This window comes from Halichoerus grypus, chromosome 8, assembly GCF_964656455.1.
Source record: "Halichoerus grypus chromosome 8, mHalGry1.hap1.1, whole genome shotgun sequence".
NCBI lineage: Eukaryota > Metazoa > Chordata > Mammalia > Carnivora > Phocidae > Halichoerus > Halichoerus grypus.
The window spans coordinates 40212295-40232263 of record NC_135719.1 but is presented as its reverse complement, the minus strand read 5'-3'; the positions used below and the strand labels follow the sequence as shown (position 1 = coordinate 40232263).

General features: G+C 44.2%; 1 protein-coding gene across 2 annotated transcripts in view; it reads right to left on the bottom strand.

Annotated features, from left to right (window-relative positions):
- PTPN9 (protein tyrosine phosphatase non-receptor type 9) overlaps positions 1-12460 on the bottom strand; it is a 76923-nt gene extending 64463 nt beyond the window's left edge. Inside the window, exon 1 of one of the 2 annotated variants that reach the window (XM_078079061.1) lies at positions 11692-12460. In XM_078079061.1, coding sequence (XP_077935187.1) covers positions 11692-11754 — 63 coding nt within the window. In that variant the 5' untranslated portion in view covers positions 11755-12460. The remainder of the gene's footprint in view (positions 1-11691) is intronic. The other variant, XM_078079060.1, reaches the window with a different exon arrangement.
- Between the last annotated feature and the right edge of the window lie 7509 nt (positions 12461-19969).

Sequence of the window (19969 nt, the reverse complement as noted above, 5' to 3'; positions counted from 1 at the left end):
CAAAAAAAATGGGCAATGTGTAGGTATCATGGGAAAAACAATCTAAAAAGCTGTAGTTTCATCCTAGTTATTAGTAGGCAAGTATACTATATATGCTTCCCCATTATGCTGATGTTTATATATGAAAGATTAAACTTTACATATAGAAAAAGACTGGATTTATAAAGGCAAAGAAGAGACTTATGACATTGTGAGAGGTACAGCCAGAGGCCTACGTGAACCCCCAAGTTCACTAACCCCATTAAAGCATATAATTTCTTTCATAAATAAATGTACAATAAGGGGTGCCTGGGTGGCTCAGTCGGTTGGGTGTCTGCCTTCAGCTCAGGTCGTGATCTCAGGGTCCTGGGATTGAGCCCGGCATTGGGCTCTCTGCTCAGCAGGGAGCCTGCTTCTCCCTCTCCCTCTCCCTGCCTCTCTGCCTACTTGTGATCTCTCTCTAATAAAGAAATAAAATCTTTAAAAAAAATAAATGTACAATAAGCAGCTAGTAACAATGTAGCCCCATCTCTGTAGGAAAACTTGTGAATGGCAGAAACCAAGAATGTTCAATCCCCAAAAGCCAAGAGAGCTATTTTTGGTGTATATGTATATAGGTATGTCATACACAGAAACATGTAGGTAAAACAGATGAAGTTTACTAGAAAGAGCACTGCATTTAGTCAGAGTTTGAGTCCCAGTGCTGCCTTCTTGGTAAATTACTGAAAGCTTTTGAACATCATCTCAATTATCACAAAGACAATCATCCTGAGCAAAACAATACCAGCTTCATAGGTTGTGTGAAGAATTTCAATATAGTTTCACTCATTCTTCAGTAAATGTATTTTGAACTCTCACAATGTACACTAAGGATGCAGAGAAGACTGAGACCCCGCCCTCACTATGTATAAGAAAGAGGTTCTCTTCCTTGGTGGGTACCCCACAATTCAAGAACTGCTTAGAGAGAACTAGAGGGCAATTCCTCAGACAGAGAGCCCCTCAACCGTGTTCAAGAACTTGGTACACAGTGGACAATAAATGATTGTTGAATGAACAAATTGTATTTTGTTTATAATCTTCCTCTCAGTGAACGTTAACATGAAAAGGAGGAGACCAATACATAATAATCACCTCACTCACCTGGGAAACAGAAACTCAGAAACATTAAGAGGGGAAAGCAAAAATGACACTTCCCATTATTATCATTACATGACAGGGCTCAGTAGTGTTCTGCTAGTCCTATAAACCGCCCCCCCATCTCTGAAAACCCATGCAAATGGCTCATTTTATCCTGTGGGATAGTTATGCTATAAAATAATAGACTAGAGTTTTTCATTTTTTCAGTAGGTAAAGTTAATGCCCAAAATCATTATCTGGGGATACATATCTGAATAAATACTAAATGTGTTAGCCAAAAACCTATCTTTAACTAAAAAGTAGGAACTTGTATCTCTGTTCCTAAGAACTACAAAGTCCTTCAGATATAAACTAGAGTTTCTTAACCTTGGCACTATTGCCAGTTTGGGTCAGTAATTCTCGGTTGTGGTGGGCTGTAGTATACATTATAGGATGTTTAGCAGCATTCCTGGCCTCTACCCACTAGATGCCAGTAGTAGCCTCCAAATGTGACAATCAAATGTATCTCTAGACATAGACATTTGTTTGGGGGTCGGGGGTGTTTGAAATCATGGTAGTTGAGAACCACTGAGATAAACAATGGAATGAGAACATTTTCACAAAGGATGTAAGGCTGTTTAAGAAAGATATGGAAGATAAGTTGTTATTCTTTGCACTCCACGTATGAGTCATTTTTAGATCAGACAACCTTTTAAAGTTTTATCTGGAAAAAAAAAAAAAAGACAACGATGACCAATGCACCTAAAGGTAATCTATAACCTAGAAAGAAGAAATTAATCAGTGAACCAATGGATGGTACAGAAAGTGTTAACAGCATAAAATGAATTACAGGCAGCCCTGCTACCATCTTGTAGATACATTACTCATGCATGGTAACTGTCAGAAGTCAGACAATCTTGGAATCATCCAGCTCATTGCTACAAAGTCAGAGTCTTAATTTTTCTTCCTATTCTTAGCTGAAAAAAAATTTGTTGTTTCCTGTAGCACAGGGAACAAGAATACCATTATCACAACTATTTATTGAGCATTTTGTAACTCTAAGGGATTTTACTTATATAAAATAAAACTCCTGAGCCACAAAGGAAGCTGGGGATTCCTGATGTTTACTTAAGACTCATAGGCATCACCTCCCCAAAGGCCCAGGTTTTACTTGCAAATAGTTCTGTTTAGAAAAAGGTCAGGGGCGCCTGGGTGGCTCAGCCATTAAGCATCTGCCTTCGGCTCAGGTCATGATCCCAGGGTCCTGGGATGGAGCCCCACATCGGGCTGCCTGCTCGGCAGGAAGCCTCCTTCTCCCTCTCCCACTCCCCCTGCTTGTGTTCCCTCTCTCGCTGTCTCTCTCTCTGTCAAATAAATAAATAAATAAATCTTTAAAAAAAAAAAAGGTCAGATTTGCATTAATTTTAGATACTGGGATCTCAGCACTTAATAACATAACCCCAAACTTGTATAGAGCCTGCAGCACCTTTTACAAGATGTTACTGATTTTATTTTATTTTATTTTTTTAAAGATTTTATTTATTTATTTGACAGAGAGAGAGAGGGAACACAAGCAGGGGGAGCAGCAGAGGGAGAGGGAGAAGGAGAAGCAGGCTTCCTGCAGAGCAAGGAGCCTGATGCGGGGCTCGATCCCAGGACCCCGGGATCATGACCTGAGCCGAAGGCAGACGCTTAACCGACTGAGCCACCCAGGCGCCCCGATGTTACTGATTTTAATTATAAAAGAAACAAATGGTCATTGCAGAGAATCTAAAAAGACTATTTTTAAAGGATTATTTTAATAATGATGTATATCATGTAATAATGACGTATATCATGTAATAATGACGTATATGAAAGCAAATGCAAAGGTAAAGATCAGCCAGTTGTTCAAGGAATGAACAAGTAATTCATAGATTAATGTCCCTAGAAACCTCAGTACTAAAGTCATAGATGGCTCTCTTTAAAATCTGCCTACCAATTCTGAGAATAAATTCTGGTTTCATAATAATTCCATGAGCCTAGTCAGATCTGTGGCACCCGTGCTGGATAAAAAGGCAAGAACTATGCATGTGTGTTTTGAATGGGTTTGGTATTTCAGAGGAAACCAATACATAAAACAGAAACTGTCTTTCCTAGAGAAAAATGGAATGCTTTTCTTAGAAGGAGAAACTAAAAAAAAAGTCACTTCTAATCTACTGTTTTGGTCTATTTTATAATGTGGATCTAAGAGATAACCAATCTTTAACAAAAACTCTTCCCATGGGCTCTAGAGCTTCTCAGACTCTCACCCCTATTCTGCTGCCTATCCCATGCCATCTCAGTTAGGTACTCAGGAGATATTTTCAAAGTCAGATATGAAAGTGCTCATTCCAGAAGGTACCAGCCCTCCAGCTCTGAAGAGTGCAGGCTAAATGACCGGTTTGAGGAACATCTGCCCCTACTCCGGAGGAAGAGGAATAGAAAACAGTGACTATTCCAGGGGCGCCTGGGTGGCGCAGGTTGTTAAGCATCCAGCTCTTAGTTTCCACTCAGGCCATGATTTCAGAGTCATGATCTCAGGGTCGTGGGATCAAGCCCCATGTGGAGCCCTGCATGAAGCCCTCCCACTCAGTGTAGAGTCTGCTTGAGATTTTCTCCCTTTGCCCTTCCCCCTGCTCAGTCGTGTGCACTCATAACCCCCCCTCGCAAATAAAATCTTAAAAAACAAAACAAAACAGTGACTATTCCAGTGGCCAGAAAGAGCAACCAAGGAGCTCTTATACAGAAGTATGCGTAGGGGGCAAATGTGATAATGATTGATTTGGAAAAAGAAAATACCCCCAGTTATGTGAGACATCAAGGCAGGATGGAAGGACAAGTATGAAATGGCTGAAATTGCACTGCAGATTTTAGTATCTGAACAAATAATCAGAGTTAGGGTAATGGCGTCTAATCTTGACACTGCTGTGGACCAGCCATTCTGCTATGAGGCTTAAATGAGGAACCTGGCTGGCTCAGTCGGTAGAGCATGTGACTCTTGATCTCTGAGTTGTGAGTTCAAGCCCCACGTTGGGAGTAGAGTTTACTTAATAAATATAAATTAAAAATAAAATAAAATGAGGCTTAATATTTAGAAGACAAAATTGGAGTATCCCAACATTACTATGTCTTTTCCAATATAATAAAGGTATATAAGTCAGAGAATGAGACTCAAATGTACTGACCTACGAGGAGTTTTAACTATTACCTCTGTGAGACAGTTCAGCTCCTTTCCAAAGCATGGTCTGTCTTACATTTCAATTCATTAATAAGTACTAAAGGTCACGTTCCTTTGAGAAAACTTCCAGGTTGCTTAACATTCACAAAAGTGAAGTCAAAGACCCTTGATATGCTCAGAAATTTTAACAGAGTAAAATTCTAACATCCAGATGAGATTTTACCTGATTGTTAATTACAACATCAGTAGTTACTGGCAATAACAAAAATAATGAGAATTCTTCACCTTTCCCTCATCTTCTTTCCCTTTCTGGAAGGCCTCTACTTAACGTTATGAATCATCTGGTCCTTGACGTATGGTTACTTCTGGGGGGACAGATGACATTTAGCACAGGACATGTGAGGCTGTGGGAAAAGGGAAGTTCTTGGCCACAAGAACCAGCACAAAACCCTTGCCCTTGGGAAAAATGCCAAAAATCTCTGAAGTCCACTGCAAGGCAGTTAAAATTTTAACTTTAGATGATCCCTGTTATAAGAACACAAACCACAGCACAGAATTAGACTAGGTTTTTGAAACTACATTATAAAGTTGCAAGATAACTTTTTTTTATTTTACTTTTTTTTTTTTAAGATTTTATTTGACAGAGAGAGAGCACAAGCAGGGGGAGCGGCAGGCAGAGGGAGAGGGAGAGGGAGAAGCAGACTCCCCTCAGAGCAGGGAGCCTGATGTGGGACTTGATCCCAGGACCCCGGGATCGTGACCTGAGCTGAAGGCAGACACTTAACCGACTGAGCCACCCAGGCAGCCCTATTCACTTATTTTTTTAAGTAGCCTCCATGCTGGGCCTCGGGACCCTGAGCTGAGATCAAGACCTGAGCTGAAATCAAGAGTGGGCCACCCAACAGACTGAGCCACCCAGGGCCCCACAAGATAACTATTTCCTGACATTCATATGAATCTATGCTAAGTGATGGTCCCCAGGGTGAATACAAATATTTTCCCCCTTGGGATTAGTTTAACCTAACTTGGCTCTAAAATCTTTCACTATTCAAAAACGGAGAATACCATGATAATGGCTAACTTTCCAGAGTGCTTACTAGGTAAGTGTTCTACGTGCACCAGCTTATTATCCTTACAATAACGCTCTAAACAACGTTAACTCTAAAATAGGAATTTTCTTGGGGCGCCTGGGTGGCTCAGTCGTTAAGTGTCTGTCTTCAGCTCAGGTCATGATCCCAGGGTCCTGGGATCGAGCCCCGCATCGGGCTCCCTGCTCCGTGGGAAGCCTGCTTCTCCTTCTCCCACTCTGCTTGTGTTCCCTCTCTCGCTGTGTCTCTGTCAAATAAATAAATAAAATCTTTAAAAAAATAAAAATAAATAAATTAGGAATTTTCTTTAGAGGTTTTGAAAATAAATATTATTTGTTACAGCAACTTTAAAGAAATTCATGAATTATTTTTAATGTGAGAGAAGCACTATACAAGTTATTAAAACCATCTTTGGTCTAAAATGAAAATATGTATAAATGCGTAAGTATTTTAGAAAACTATTCTATCAATCACTACTGGGAAATCCATGCAAAATCAAAAGACCCTAAAAAACTATTGCAGAATTCGAATATCCTTAGAATCCTAGTTGAATCTTTATTTTATGGCTTATTATGAAGAGGGAGTTCTCCTCACAACTTATGCCCAAACAGATGTAACCCAGGGAGCCCCACTTAACTTTCTGAAGGTTTTAGACCTAGAACAGACGAGGAAATCCTTAATAATCCGTGATGGTCAAGTTAATTATAATTACATAGAAAATTCAATAAAATTACCAACTTCAGGTCCACTTACAAATGTTAAGTATATGCTCTGAGAAAGTAAAATTAAGACAGTAACATAATAAGAATGGAGGTCGAAAATAGCGGCAGCGGCGGCAGCTGTGTCCCACTGTCCACGCTGCTAGGTCTGTCCGGGGCATAGCCACGTCGAGTGGCGCCCACGGCGAGGAGGGCTCAGCTCGCATGTGCAAGGCCCTCATCTACTTCGCAGGTGCTTCGTAGAGCTCCCCGGCGTGGGAGTGAGCATGCTGAATGTCTTCCTCAAGTCACATCAGAGAGCACAATCGCCCACCCTCATCTCTGCACCAGGGCCCAGCCCTTTCCCTGGGGAGATGGTACTCATACTCTATTCCATAACTCTCACGTGAATCCACTTCCAACCGGCTATGAAGATGAATAAAGAGAACCTGGACCACCACCCAGTGGGGACCACAGCACTGGTTTGGACCATGACTCTGTACACGGACCGAAAAAGTCTATGGGACCGTGGGACCGGGGCGCCTGGGTGGCTCAGTCGTTAAACGTGTGCCTTCGGCCCAGGTCATGATATCCCAGGGTCCTGAGATCAAGCCCCGCATCAGGCTCCCTGCTCAGCGGGGAGCCTGCTTTTCCCTCTCCCACTCCCACTGCTTGTGTTCCCTCTCTGTCAAATAAATAAATAAAATTTTTTTTAAAAAAGAAAAGTCTATGGGACCTTAAGCTCACCTTCCTTACTTGATCAAATGATGACCAGTATACTGATCTTCCATCCCTTTGCTTATGGCAGGAGATGGCTTAAAAAAATAACTTAGATTGGTCCATGGAAAAGAAAAAAAAAAAAAATTAAGAATGAAGATGAGTACTGATATGCAGAAATTACCCTTCATACAGCCAGATTTACAATTTTGCCAGCCCATTAAGAAAGTCTTTTATATTTACACATAAACACAAAAAATGCATTCCTGACACAAAACACTTGGCTTTTTAAAGTTTAGAGAGATAATATTCTTCATATTTGGCCCCATGAATAGTTATTTCTCTTGTACAAAAGATAAAGAAGATATCAAAAAATTAAATTTTTATTGTGACCACCTCAAAATGGAGAGCTGTCAACTCTATCTTAAGCAACACATTTTGGGGGGGGGGCACCTGGGTGGCTCAGTCAGTTAAGCATCTGCCTTCAGCTCAGGTCATGATCCCAGGGGCCTGGGATGGAGCCCTGCACGAGGCTCCCTGCTTAGCAGGGAGCCTGCTTCTCCCTCTCCCTCTGCTGCTCCTCCTGCTCATGCGCTCTCTCACTCTGTCTGAAATAAATAAAAATCTTAAAAAAAAAAAAAAAAAAAAAGGAACACATTTTTCCCCCGGAGTACTTTCATCACAATTTCTTGCATAGACTGGATGATATGTCTCTGTTGACGATACATAGGTCTGAATAAAGATTTTCAAAATTTTTCTTCTGTGCATTTAAAAAAAATTTATTTATTTATTTGAGAGTGAGCAAGAGACGGAGAGCACAAGCAGGGGCAGAGGGAGAGGGAGAAGCAGACTTCCCGCTGAGCAGGGAGCCAGACACCAGGCTCTACCCCAGGACCCCGAGATCATGACTGGAATTGAAGGCAGATGCTTAACTGACTGAGCCACCCAGGCACCCCTCTTCTGTGCATTTTTCAAACCATATTTTAAGAAGCATCATCAAAACCAAATATACACATATCCATTCCAAAACCAACAAAACTGGCTAGTATATGTCCATGTAGACATTTTAGTAAGTTGACTAACTGCTTCATGAAAGGTTACGTAGTATAATAGAGGGAACCTTTGCAGTGGAGGCAGAATAACCCAGGTCTGAGTGGAAATCATGGTTCCATCACTTGCTAGCTATGTGACTGACCTTGGACAACTTCCTTCTCTTAGTCTGAGTTTTTTTATTTGCAAAATGAGATAATAATTCCAATCTTGTGAGGATTAATTGTACGTGAAATGCCCAGCACAGAGCCGGACTCAAAGCAGGAGCTCAGTAAACAGTTAGTTATTACCCTGCTGTTATTCATGTAAGCCCCTTAAAGGCAAACCACACTTAGTCTTGTAACTCAATTGTAGGCTCTGTAATTACTGAGAACTGAGAAAATAAAGGCAAGGAACATCAAAGTTACAAATAAGGATGTGGGGGGCGCCTGGGTGGCTCAGTCAGTTAAGCATCTGCCTTCAGCTCAGGTCATGATCCCAGGGTCCACAGATGAAGCCCCGCATTGCATTGCATCGGGCTCCCTGCTCAGTGGGGAGTCTCTTTCTCCTTCTCCCTCTGATCCTCCCTCCCCCAGCTTGTGCTCTCTCTTCTCTCGCTCACTCTCTCAAATAAATAAAATCTTTAAAAAAAAAATGAGGATTTGGTATAATATCAGTTCAACACATGCCTAGATAGGAAAGGAGACTATGAAGCAATAATGATGACCTTTAGACATATATATCAAAATGAACAATATCCTTAGCATATCAAAATAAACCATGCCCTTATTTTTATAAGCCCCTCTGAAAGGAGATGCTGCTGCCTGTGTACAATTCACGTACAGAACCACTCTTCGTTCCACAAGTATTTCCAGAATGTCCATACACTAACTGCCAGTCATTATGCTAGGCAATGTACATATGATAGTGAGCAAAAGCAGACACAGTTCCGATCCTCATGAAGATTCCAGTCATGCAATCCCACAAATGGTGTAAACTTGTGATAAGTGATATAAAGGACAGTACATGGTACTCTAAGAGCCAGTAACACAGATCTAAACTAATTGGGGAGATCAAGGAAGGCCTTCCTGAGGAAGCAAAAGCTAAGAGCTGAAGGCTGAAGAGGGAGTTAACAGTGGAGGGTGTTTCCAGACAGGGGAAAGCAGTTTGTGCAAAGACCCGGTAGCAGGAGAAAACAGCAAGAATAAGGGACCAAAGGGCCAGGGTGTTGGGAGGAAAGATGAGTTGTGAGAATTAGCTAGGGCTCTAGACCACACAGGGGCTGAGGCATTGTAGATCATGTTCAAGAGCTGTAACATTCCAAGAGAAGTGAAAAGCCACTGAAGGGTTTTATAAATGCTTATTTTAGGGGCAGAGAGGCTAAAGGGAAGATGCAATTCGATTTGCAATTTGCCTTTGCCTTCTGGAATAAGAGCAAAGGAATGCAAATAGATCACGTAGGAAACAAAAGTTCTGTCAGGATATGACAATAGCTTGGGGAGTAGGGTGATGGTGGTAGTGGAAGAAGTAGATAAATTCAAGAGATATTCAGGAAAGTCTGATGATGTGTTGTGTACAGGGGCTGAGGGAGAGCAAACTGTCCAAGAAAACTTCTGGGTTTCTGATTCACATGACTGTAGAGAAGGATACCTATATTCAGGAGAGATCTGCTCCAGAAACATCTTTAAGGTAGTTAGTTACTTACCCTCAAAAGGACCAAAAAGCATAAATGCATTTTACTTTTGCCTGAACCTGTGTTAACCCAGTGTGATCTGCTACTTTACTTATGATACAGGGTTCCAAAAGACTTTTTGCTATTTCTGAAAATCAAATTGATCTCAAAAGTGCAAAATGTTTCCAACACTGAAGATATTTCAAAGATTCTGCCATAAGCTTTGAAATCAACTCCAAATGAGTTCTAAAACTGGTTTGAGCAATGGGGCAGCATTATGGAATGAATGTGTCATTTCCCATGATGACTACTTAGATAAGACTAACACGAATTTGCTGCTGCTTAAGGTAAACATTTTAAATAAATCTTAACAGTGAAGAGTGCTCTTATGTGATATTAAACTAAAATATGACACTTTATCAGGCATTACTATTGGAATTATGCTACTTTTGTTTCAACATTTTGAAATGCCTGTAGAAAATTTGACATTTTGTAGGAAAAGGTATGATTTTAAAAACCCCACATTCCTTGTTGATCTTAATATGTATTTTACTGTTCCCATCCAGTTCTTGTTAATGCCCATCATGTTATTCACTGTAAAAGATTTTTACTAAACACACTGGTATATGTATATATTCTATGCAGAGTAAAGCACCGACTTTATCAATACTTCACTACTTAAATATTTACTTTCCTTAGTTTTAATTTTTTTTTAATGTGCACCCTACTGCCACTTTCATAGTGGAATACTAATGCCTTGAAGTATTAGAAACATAGAAACTCTAAATCTAACTAATCCAAGGAAAAGAACTGAACGAGTTTTGCCTCTTTAAAATCAATCTAAAACATCACACCATAGTACTGAAGTATTTCCCTAATTCTGAAACGAGAGGGGCTCCTTGGCCACCTGCTTGCACTAGGCCCTGACAAGCATTTTATTAACACTCAACTGCAATTACCAGGATGTTACCACTGCTTGTACAGAGCAGAATTCTTTTTTTCTCCCATGCTGATTTTATCTCAAGGCGTGAAAAGGCAAGACAGTGGTCTGAGGCCAAATGTGAAAAATGTCATCTCCACAAATGAGGAGAAAAGTCAAGAGCTTTTTAAAAATTAGTTTGTAAAACCAGACTGTCTCCACCCTAGAGACTGTGCTACCAAAAGTGGTCCTTAGGAGTAAGGGCTGAAGAGCTTGAAATGAGTTACCAGTATGGTTCATCTTTTTTATTTCAGGGTTTTTGTTGTTGTTGTTGTTGTTGTTTTAATATGAAATCAGACTATGGCTATATTTGAGCATAGCTAAGGCCGGGTATGGGCAGTGCCAAGGAAGAGACAGTGAAAAGGCTTTAAGGTTCCCAATCTCAGCCTGCAGACTTTCCGATCTTCCTCTGAAGGAGCGGTCCGTGCCTCCCCAGAAGGAATGTGGGGGAGGGAAAGTTACAACGCCCCTGGGCTTTTCCCTTACCCAAACCCCCAGAATGACACCGCAAACCACTTCCTTCTGGGAACTGAAGGTCATAAGCTTTAAGGGACAATGGAGCTCAATGTAGGCTCCAGAAAGATGGAGACAGCGAGATGAGATGGGAGGCAGGGAAGTGGGGGTGAAGGGATGCGCCCAGTCTGAGAGAGCTGAATAGGGCGGTTCAGGCCAGGGACTTCGGGAACATGAAAGGGCCTGGATCTTCCAGAATCTGCCTAAGTAGGCCTGCCACAGCCAAATCTAGGGCATCTATGTACCCAGTGCCTATCACCACTCTCCTCGGGAGGGGGGATGGTACCCGCAAGGGCCCTCCCCCCAAACTGGGGCTTTGCCTGTCCTTAAAAAAACCACAAACCCTCAAGTAAAGAAGCTGAACACTTAGAGGGGTGGAGGGGCCAGAGGACAAGTAGGTGTTCAGCAAATATCGCGGGCTGGGGGTGGTCAGAGGGACAGGGAGGCTCCCCAGTCCGAGGAACTTTAATTACCACCGGAATGGGGGGAGGGGGCGATGTGAGGCCCGCAAGCCTCAAGAACAGAAGAGGCCGGGAGCCGCGTCCAGCGGCGTCCCCCGGCTCGGGGGCTGACGGCCTGGGGCGCGGTCGCCGGGGGAAGGGGCACCGGGGGCCGTGGAGCGCGCCGCCTCGGTGAGCAGAGGCCGGCCTAGGCCTCGGGGGTCCGGACACACCCACCGCCGCGGCCAGGGCCCCGCTTACCTGCTCCTCCTCCGGGGTCAGCTCCGGCGCCATGTCGGGCTGGGGCGCGGTCGCGGGCTCCATCCCGCCGCCGCCGCCACCACCCGCCCGGCCGACCGAACGCGCCTGGGAGCGCGGGGAGCCGGGCGCCGCCGGCCGCCGCTTCCGCGTCTCCGCGCCTCAGCAGCGCGAGGCCGGCTCGCGCATGGTGGGGCCGGCGGGGCCGGGCGGCCGCGGCGGCCGCGAACGCCGCTTCTGTCTCCTGAAGGAAAAGCTCTCACAACTGTCGCTCTCTTCGGAGCGGAAATCCTTTTTTATTTCCTTCGCTCCTTTCCCCGCACTCCCCCTCCTCTCCCGGAAAAAACAAAACAAAACAAAACCAAAGTGCCGACGAGGAGCTAATAGTCGAGCGGGATTTAAAAAGGAAATAGGAACTCAAGAACTTTCTACGCCCGGAGCGGGGGGTCGCGGCGGAAATTTCCCGAAGGCCGCCGGCCTCCTCGGCGTCCTGCCTTCCCCCGCCGCGCTCCTGCTCCTCCAGAGCGTGAGGAGTCGTCCTCGGGGATGCGGGCCCCGGCGACCTGCGCAGCGGCCTCTCAGCCCCGTTCCTCAAAAGCCGCGGCGGCGAGAGGGAGGGAAGGGGAGAGGGAGCGAGGAAGAGGCGCCCCCCTCCGGGCTCAGGGCCAGCGCTGCGGCCGCGCCGCGTCCGCCCGAGCCCCCCGCGGCTCCATTGAGAAACCGAGCGCCTCATTCACAAACAGGCGGCGGAGAGGGCCGGCCGCGCGCGGACGCTGTCCGGGAGGGGGAGACAGAGAGGAGCCCGGGCGGGGGAAGCAGGGGGCGGGGGAGGGGAGACCGGAGGGACCCGCGCGGGGAGGGGCTTCGGCGTCTCCGGGCTGCGGGGACGCAGAACGAGCGAGAAAGGGGCGTGAGTTTTACGGTTCAGCTCCGTGGAGGAGGAAGAGAATACATTCGTTTGCAAACGAACTGCTGACGGGCACCTCGCCGGGGTTATTTGCTGCTACCCCCGACGTGTGAGGGGCCCACAATCCTCGTCTAGCTCCATGTCACATGTGACTGGAAGACCCTGGAAATGTTGCCTGCGAGGTCCAGGATGTCTGGTGAGGGAACAGACCCTGCTCATCGAGGCGCGCGCGCTCTCGTTCTCTTTGCTGGCCGTATCCTGTAATCCTTCGCCAGTACAGCTGATTTTAGTACCTCACAAGAACAGCAACCGATTTCAAACCTCATTCAGGAATCACGCAACCTTTGCAAACCTTGGATTTTCACTCTGGCAATCGCAGCAAAGAGCTTGGGGGTGTTACAGGATACAGTCTTGGAGTCAGTTTGAGAGGCACAGGGAAGGCAGGGCTGGTCTGCTATGTTGTTGTTGCATCATTTCAGACCAAAAAGAAATATTCCAAAAGGGATCCAGCTAACAAGCAACAGGTAGTCCCAAGGGCTGAAGCCCTGGAGAGCTAGGGGAGAGACCCAAGGGAGAGATCTGCAGACAACTGAGGAAGGTGCTCTGGTTTCTGATGCTCCTTCTAGGACTTCAGAAGCAACCTCTGACTTCACCTCATTTCTGCATCATAGCAATAGGAACTTCAGGTTGCCCTTGGTTAGAAAAGTATTGTATTGTGCACTGACTTGTCACGATTTCAAATCTATGTTTTGAAAGCTTGTTTTGGACAAAGTTATTTGTGGTTTGAATTTGTTTTGATGAAATTGTTTTGAAGTTGGGTATTAGGACTTTCTTATCGAACTCTTGCACCCTGAATGCAGAGGACCATTACGTCACTGACACCGTAGTAACAGCAGTGGTGTCCATCATGTGATGGACTTTTAAACTTTAAAAACCAGGAGGTTTGACCGGTAACTCTAGAGTGTTCAGTTTGGGCAAGGCTATTCACTGACCTAAATGGCTCTCCAAAGATCTTGAGACACTTTGTTCCTACTGTGGCCAGGCTACTCATGGTTAGCAGTGGTGTTAAGCTGTACAGCAGTCTGAGGAAGAGAAGGGATATCTGTTCCAGCTGTGGCCAGGCTACTCCTTATGGACAGTGGCACAAGACTTGTAAATATTCCTGGAGTGATAACCTTCGGAGCAGCCCACTCTGCCTGCCAACACTAGTGCCGTAGCCTGCTAGCCACATGCCCCAAGCAGAGAGGGACCAAACCTGGCAGCTGATAGCTCGCTTTTATTTGGAAGGGCTAACTCTACCAAGAACCAACTGGTAGAAATGTACACATCATCTAAATTTGGACTTTATTTCTTTCATTGTCCCTTTGCCTGAAACAATAGTGTAATTAATCTATCATTGGTTTAGAGTATGTTATTTCTTTATTGACTTATTAAGAGACATTATCCTGTATGCTACTGGCTTGTGAAATATCATTATAAGTTATAATTCCTGCAGTGAACCTGTGTTAAATTATTGGCAAAGATTATCTCCGTCTCTGAGCATAATTTGCTATGAATAAAATAATAACCCCTGGTACTTGGATCTGTTTCTATCTCAGGTAGGTCATCACCCCATACAAGAGTTACAGTTTCAGTATTGCAACCAGATACTCCTCTGGATGACAGTCTATTTATTAAACAAGTATATTTTTATGCCATGCACTGGGATATCCACTGGGGTTACTACAATGAAGAAGACATGGTCTCTTCCACATGTAAGGATATGGAATGATCCTTGAGTTATACTGTAAAGTGGAAACAGCAAGACTCAAATAGTATACATAATGATGTCATTTGTACAAAGGAAAAAAAAGAACAAATAAACTTATTTATACATAGAAAAGGTTTGGCAGGATACACAAGAAAGGTCACTGTGTCTTTCAAGAGGGGAAAGAAGGGAGAGAGAGACTTTTCCCTATATGGTGTTTTGTACATTTTTTTTTTCAAAGATTTTATTCATTCATCTGAGAGGGAGAGAGTGAGAGAGACCATGAGAGGGGAGAGGGTCAGAGGGAGAAGCAGACTCCCCACCAAGCGGGGAGCCCGATGCGGGACTCAATCCCGGGACTCCAGGATCATGACCCGAGCAGAAGGCAGTCGCTCAACCAACTGAGCCACCCAGGCACCCTTTTGTACATTTTAAATTGTTTGTTTGGTTTTTTTTTTTAACTTTTTATTGAAATATAATATACATACAGAAAGAAGAAAATGTAAGTATACAACATGATGACTTTTCACCCATGTAACCAGCACACAGATCAAGAAAGAGAACATTCCCGACTTGCCAAAGTCCCCCTTATGTCCCCTCCTAGTCCCTACTCTCCTCAAGACTAACCACTATTTTGGCTTCTAATGGCATAGTGTGTCTGTGTTTAAATTTTGCATGTGGATCTATAACCTTTCCCCCCAAATTTTAATAATAACTTAAATATAGTTTTTCTCCCAGAGCAGGCAAATGGCTCTAGGACTAAGCTGGAGTGGGGCGCCTGTGTGGCTCAGTCAGTTAAGTGTCTGCCTTGGGCTCAGGTTCGTGATCCCGGGGTCCCAGGATGGAGCACCACTTCTCCCTCTCCTATACTCCACCCCCGCTTGTGCTCTCTCTCTCTCTCAAATAAATAAATAAAATCTTTAAAAAAAAAAAAAGGATGAAGCTGGAGTAGGAAATGGCAGGACCTGAGCAGTGCACACCACTGAGTGGACACAGGAGAGGTTTTGCCTAGTGATCCTCAGGACACCAGGGGTCAGTGATTTATCCAAAGTCACAGCTAATTGATTAGTATTGAGCTAGAACTTGGATCCAGGCATTCAAACTCCTAGTACAGGGATCTGGTGAAGAGAGTTAATAAAGGGAAAGGTTTCACAGAGTGAGCTAGGAAAGAGAACTCAGCAGTGTTTTTGGAGGCACAGCTGTGTGTGTGGGCGTATGGGTGTGTAAGGGAACAGTTCTCCAGAACTGCTTGCCTATCACAGTCCTAACAGGACAATGTTCGGAAGTTTCTGAGCAGACACATGGGTAACAAAACTAAGTGCAAGGGAGCTGCTGGATTTGCTCTGAGTGGTCATCTCAGGAGAACCAGAGTACAAAGTCTTGCCTTTAACCACAGGCTCGAACCAACAAAATCAAGTATGGTACTGTCATCCTGCTCAGTCAAATCTTAGAGAGGCCAAATGGTTTCTAATAGCAAAAGACTGGAAACAATAAAGCAGCCCATCAGTAGAAAACTCAATAAATAAATTATAGTACACATATACACTGAAATATTAAGTTCGTATTTATTCATTATGTCCCTATCATGTGCCAGGCACTGTTCTACATGACTTTCATTCATCTAATCTCACCATCTCAGTTTGAGATAGCTGAAATTATCCTCATTTAAAAAAAACATCAAGGTAGATCCACATGTATTGACATAGCCTCCTCAGATTTTTTAATGCTTGGCTACAGGGCCTTGGGAGGAAGGTGAGGGTGGGGTGGGGGAGTGTAGGTGACAGACAAAATGAAATTTTTTTTTAAGATTTTATTTATCCATTTGACACAGAGAGAGAGAGAGTGCAGCAGGCAGAGGGAGAGGGAGAAGCAGGCTCCCTGCTGAGGAAGGAGGCCAATATGGGGCTCAATCCCAGGACCCCAGGATCATGACTGGAGCCGAAGGCAGACGCTCAAATGACTGACCTAACCGGGCGCCCCTCAAATCACATTTTTATTAAATTAACATGAACTGAAATCTGAAAGTAGAAAATAAATGACAAAGAGGGAACCTTGAATTGCACTTTTGTCTTTTGCTTTTTTTTTTTAAAGATTTATTTATTTATTTATTTGAGAGAAAGAGAAAGAGAGACAGAGAGCATGAGAGGGAGGAGGGTCAGAGGGAGAAGCAGACTCCCTGCCAAGCAGGGAGCCCGATGCGGGACTCGATCCCGGGACTCCAGGATCATGACTTGAGCCGAAGGCAGTCGCTTAACCAACTGAGCTACCCAGACGCCCTGTCTTTTGCTTTTAAAGCAAAGGTTTCAGGTCTCTGTCTAGAAAGCTTTTCCTCCCCTTCCTCCCACCTTCTTCACCAGACAAATGTGACTCATCCTTAAGGTCTCAGCTCAAAAGTCACTTCCTCAGCAAGATCTTCCTTGGCTACTCCCTAAACTGAATTAGACACCCTGTTGCTCTCTCTCTTCCTCTTATTATTATTTTTTTTATCAGAGAGCCGATCACAGTTTCTAACTGTGCCCTTGTTTCCATGTCCATCAGCCTAGTCTCTGCCTGTATTACTAGACTATAAGCTCCAGGAAGGCAGGAACCACCTCTGTCTTGTTGGCCCCTGACCCCTCAGAATCTACAGCCTGGTACCTAGTAGGCAGGCCCTTCATAAATGTGTTAAATGACTGAATCAGTGAAGGCAGCCACCTTATAAAAATAAATAAATGAAATAAAATTTAAAAAGATAGCCACCTTAACTCTGAGACCTCTAGCTTGCCATTTTCTCCTGCCTTTCTTATACTTGCTCAGGTATATTTGTTTGGAAAAGAGATATTTCCAAAACTGTGATTGGAATTTTACAACACCTTCCCCCAAAACACCTTTACTTCTAAAATCCAAAGCTTGGGGTGCCTGGGTGGCTCAGTCGTTAAGCGTCTGCCTTCGGCTCAGGTCATGATCCCAGGGTCCTGGGATTGAGTCCCGCATCGGGCTCTCTGCTCAGCGGGAAGCCTGCTTCTCCCTCTCCCACTCCCCCTGCTTGTGTTCCCTCTCTCGCTGTCTCTCTGTCAAATAAATAAAATCTTAAAAAAAAAAAAAAAGTAAAATAAATAAAATAAAATAAAATCCAAAGCTCATGTGGTGCCCGGGTGGCTCAGCCAATTAATTGTCTGCCTTTGGCTCAGGCCCTGATCCCAGGGTCCTGTGATCAAGCCCCATATCGGGCTCCCTGCTCAGCGGGGTGTCTGCTTCTCCCTCTCCCTCTGCCTCTCTCTCTCTCTCTGTCAAATAAATAAATAAAATCTTAAAATAAAATAAAATAAAATCCAAAGCTCCTCTCAAACATTGCTCCAAAATGTCTACTGCCTATGGAAAAGATATGTTGTGTTATACACACATACTTTGGCTATAAAAGATCCCCCCAAAATTCTTACTGCCTTTTTTCTAAAAGGGAAACAGATACAGGCTAAATAAGGTCATACTGCTAACCAATGTCTAGGGGGGACTTTTTTTCTTATTTACTCATAGGCTAAATCTATCACCACTAGAATGGCGGAAGGTGTGCTTTGCAAGGAAGGTGAAAAACCCTATCCCATGTAGATTACATTCCCCCATTACCCAAAATGCTCCAGGGACCATCCTTCCCTGTTGCTGATCTTGACCGTTTTTGCTTTTGTCTTCTTTTTAAACTAGAACATGAGCTGTCTCTTTCCACATTCAATTTTCTCATCTGACATCCTATGCACCACTCCTAAATCACGGGTTAATCAGTCACTATTCTATGTTACTTTTGTATCTGACACCTGTGTCTAGAGTTTATCTAACACTCTGAGGACAATTATTTGCTTCCTTGCCCATTTCTCCCACTAGACCACGAGCTCCTTGGGGGCAGGGACCATGTCTTAGTCACTCCTCTTTCTTCAGAACCTAGTGCGATACACTGTACACAGCAGGTGGTGCTCAGTCAATGTTTGCTGAAAGAATGGATCTGTCCTTTCCTAGCCAACAGGTCCAATTTTTATCAAAGAATACCAAACTGTTTTGGTTACCCCGGATACTTTGTTGCTTATGAAAAAACATTCAATGTAAGAGGGAGGTACCATCTGAGTTACACTGCTTTCACTCACTTTGACTTAATCTGTGTTAACGGGAGTCCAGAACAGAAGGGATAAGTTAAGTCCACAAATAGACAGAACCTTGTCTGAACCAGTTTCAACTTCCTCCCTTACAAAAGCTTTTGTTAACGTTGCCAGCGAGAAGCAGAACTGACAGACGAGTTCCATCTTTTATTTCCCCAGTTTGACAGCGGAGAAAACCTGCAGGGCAAAAGCAGAGGGAGAGGCTTGAAGGGACCGCCAGCCAGCTGGAAAGAAGCTTGCTATAAATGCTAGTGGTCTGTGCCAAGTCTTGGCCAGAAGAACTCTCTAGGTTTCAAATTTTGTCTCTTCTGGTTCCATACTGTCTCTGAGGATGAGGAGAATGCCTCTGGGCTGGGCCCCATAGTGAGGCCTACCCCCTAGTTTCCCAGGCTGCCTCTGGCCACTTCTCTGCCTCCTCAAAACAGACACAAAAATCCACTTTTCAAAATAATCACTATCACTGGGAATGGATGTGAGAAACAAATGCACACATCCTAGATTAGGGACTCTGTCTCTTCCCTCAGATATTTCCTGCCTGAGGCCACTCTTTGATTCATCTTCACTACCGCCAACCTCCCAGCTCTCCCAGGCCCCTCCTCCTTGCCTCTGCCTTGCAGTAGACCCACTGGGGAGGGGCGTAGAGGGTGAGTCACAATCAAAGCAACACCCAAGACCAAACCTCTCAAGACTTGGTGGGGAAACAAAAATTTTAAATTAATTCGGTTCTCAGGGTGCCTGGGTGGTGCAGTTGTTTAAGCGCTGGACTCTTGGTTTCGGCTCGGGTTGTGATCTCAAGGTCGTGAGATCTAGCCCTGCAATGGGCTCCATGCTCAGTGCAGGGTCTGCTTAAGACTCTCCCTCTCCCTCTGCCCTTCCCCCCTGTACGCGCACGCACTCTCTCTAAAATAAATAAATAGAATCTTTAAAAAAAATAAATTTTCTTCTTTTTTGACATAAGCACTGGGTGTAATCACAGAATCCTAAGACAGGGTAGGAACTCAGAAATCAGCCCATCTTACCAAAACAAGCAGTCATACTCTTGCCAAGATCTCAAGGCTTTTGTCCACTTTTCCTGCCCTACATATCAGAATGCATAAAACAAATGGCCACATCTGCTTAAAAATATGTATTGTGAGGTTTTTGCTCACTTCCTTACTAGAGAGGAAATCTGTAGCTGTGAACATCATTTCTTTCCCTCCTCCAATGTATGAGAAGTTTTTAGGTTGTCCTTTTAAGCACATTCAGAGCACTAAATATAGTTCTTGTTTTTAGAACTCTGCAGCATATCCATCCACCCATTAGCAGCCCACCACACACTTCCACTCAGCCTCCTCTCCAGGGTCACTGCTCTGTGCAGAAGAGAAGAGGGACTGCCTTCTCATTCCAGCTCATCATCTCATTCACCCAAGCAACATTTTTTTTAGAAGATTTTTTATTTTATTTATTTGACAGAGAGAGACACAGCGAGAAAGGGAAAACAAGCAGGGGGAGTGGGAGAGGGAG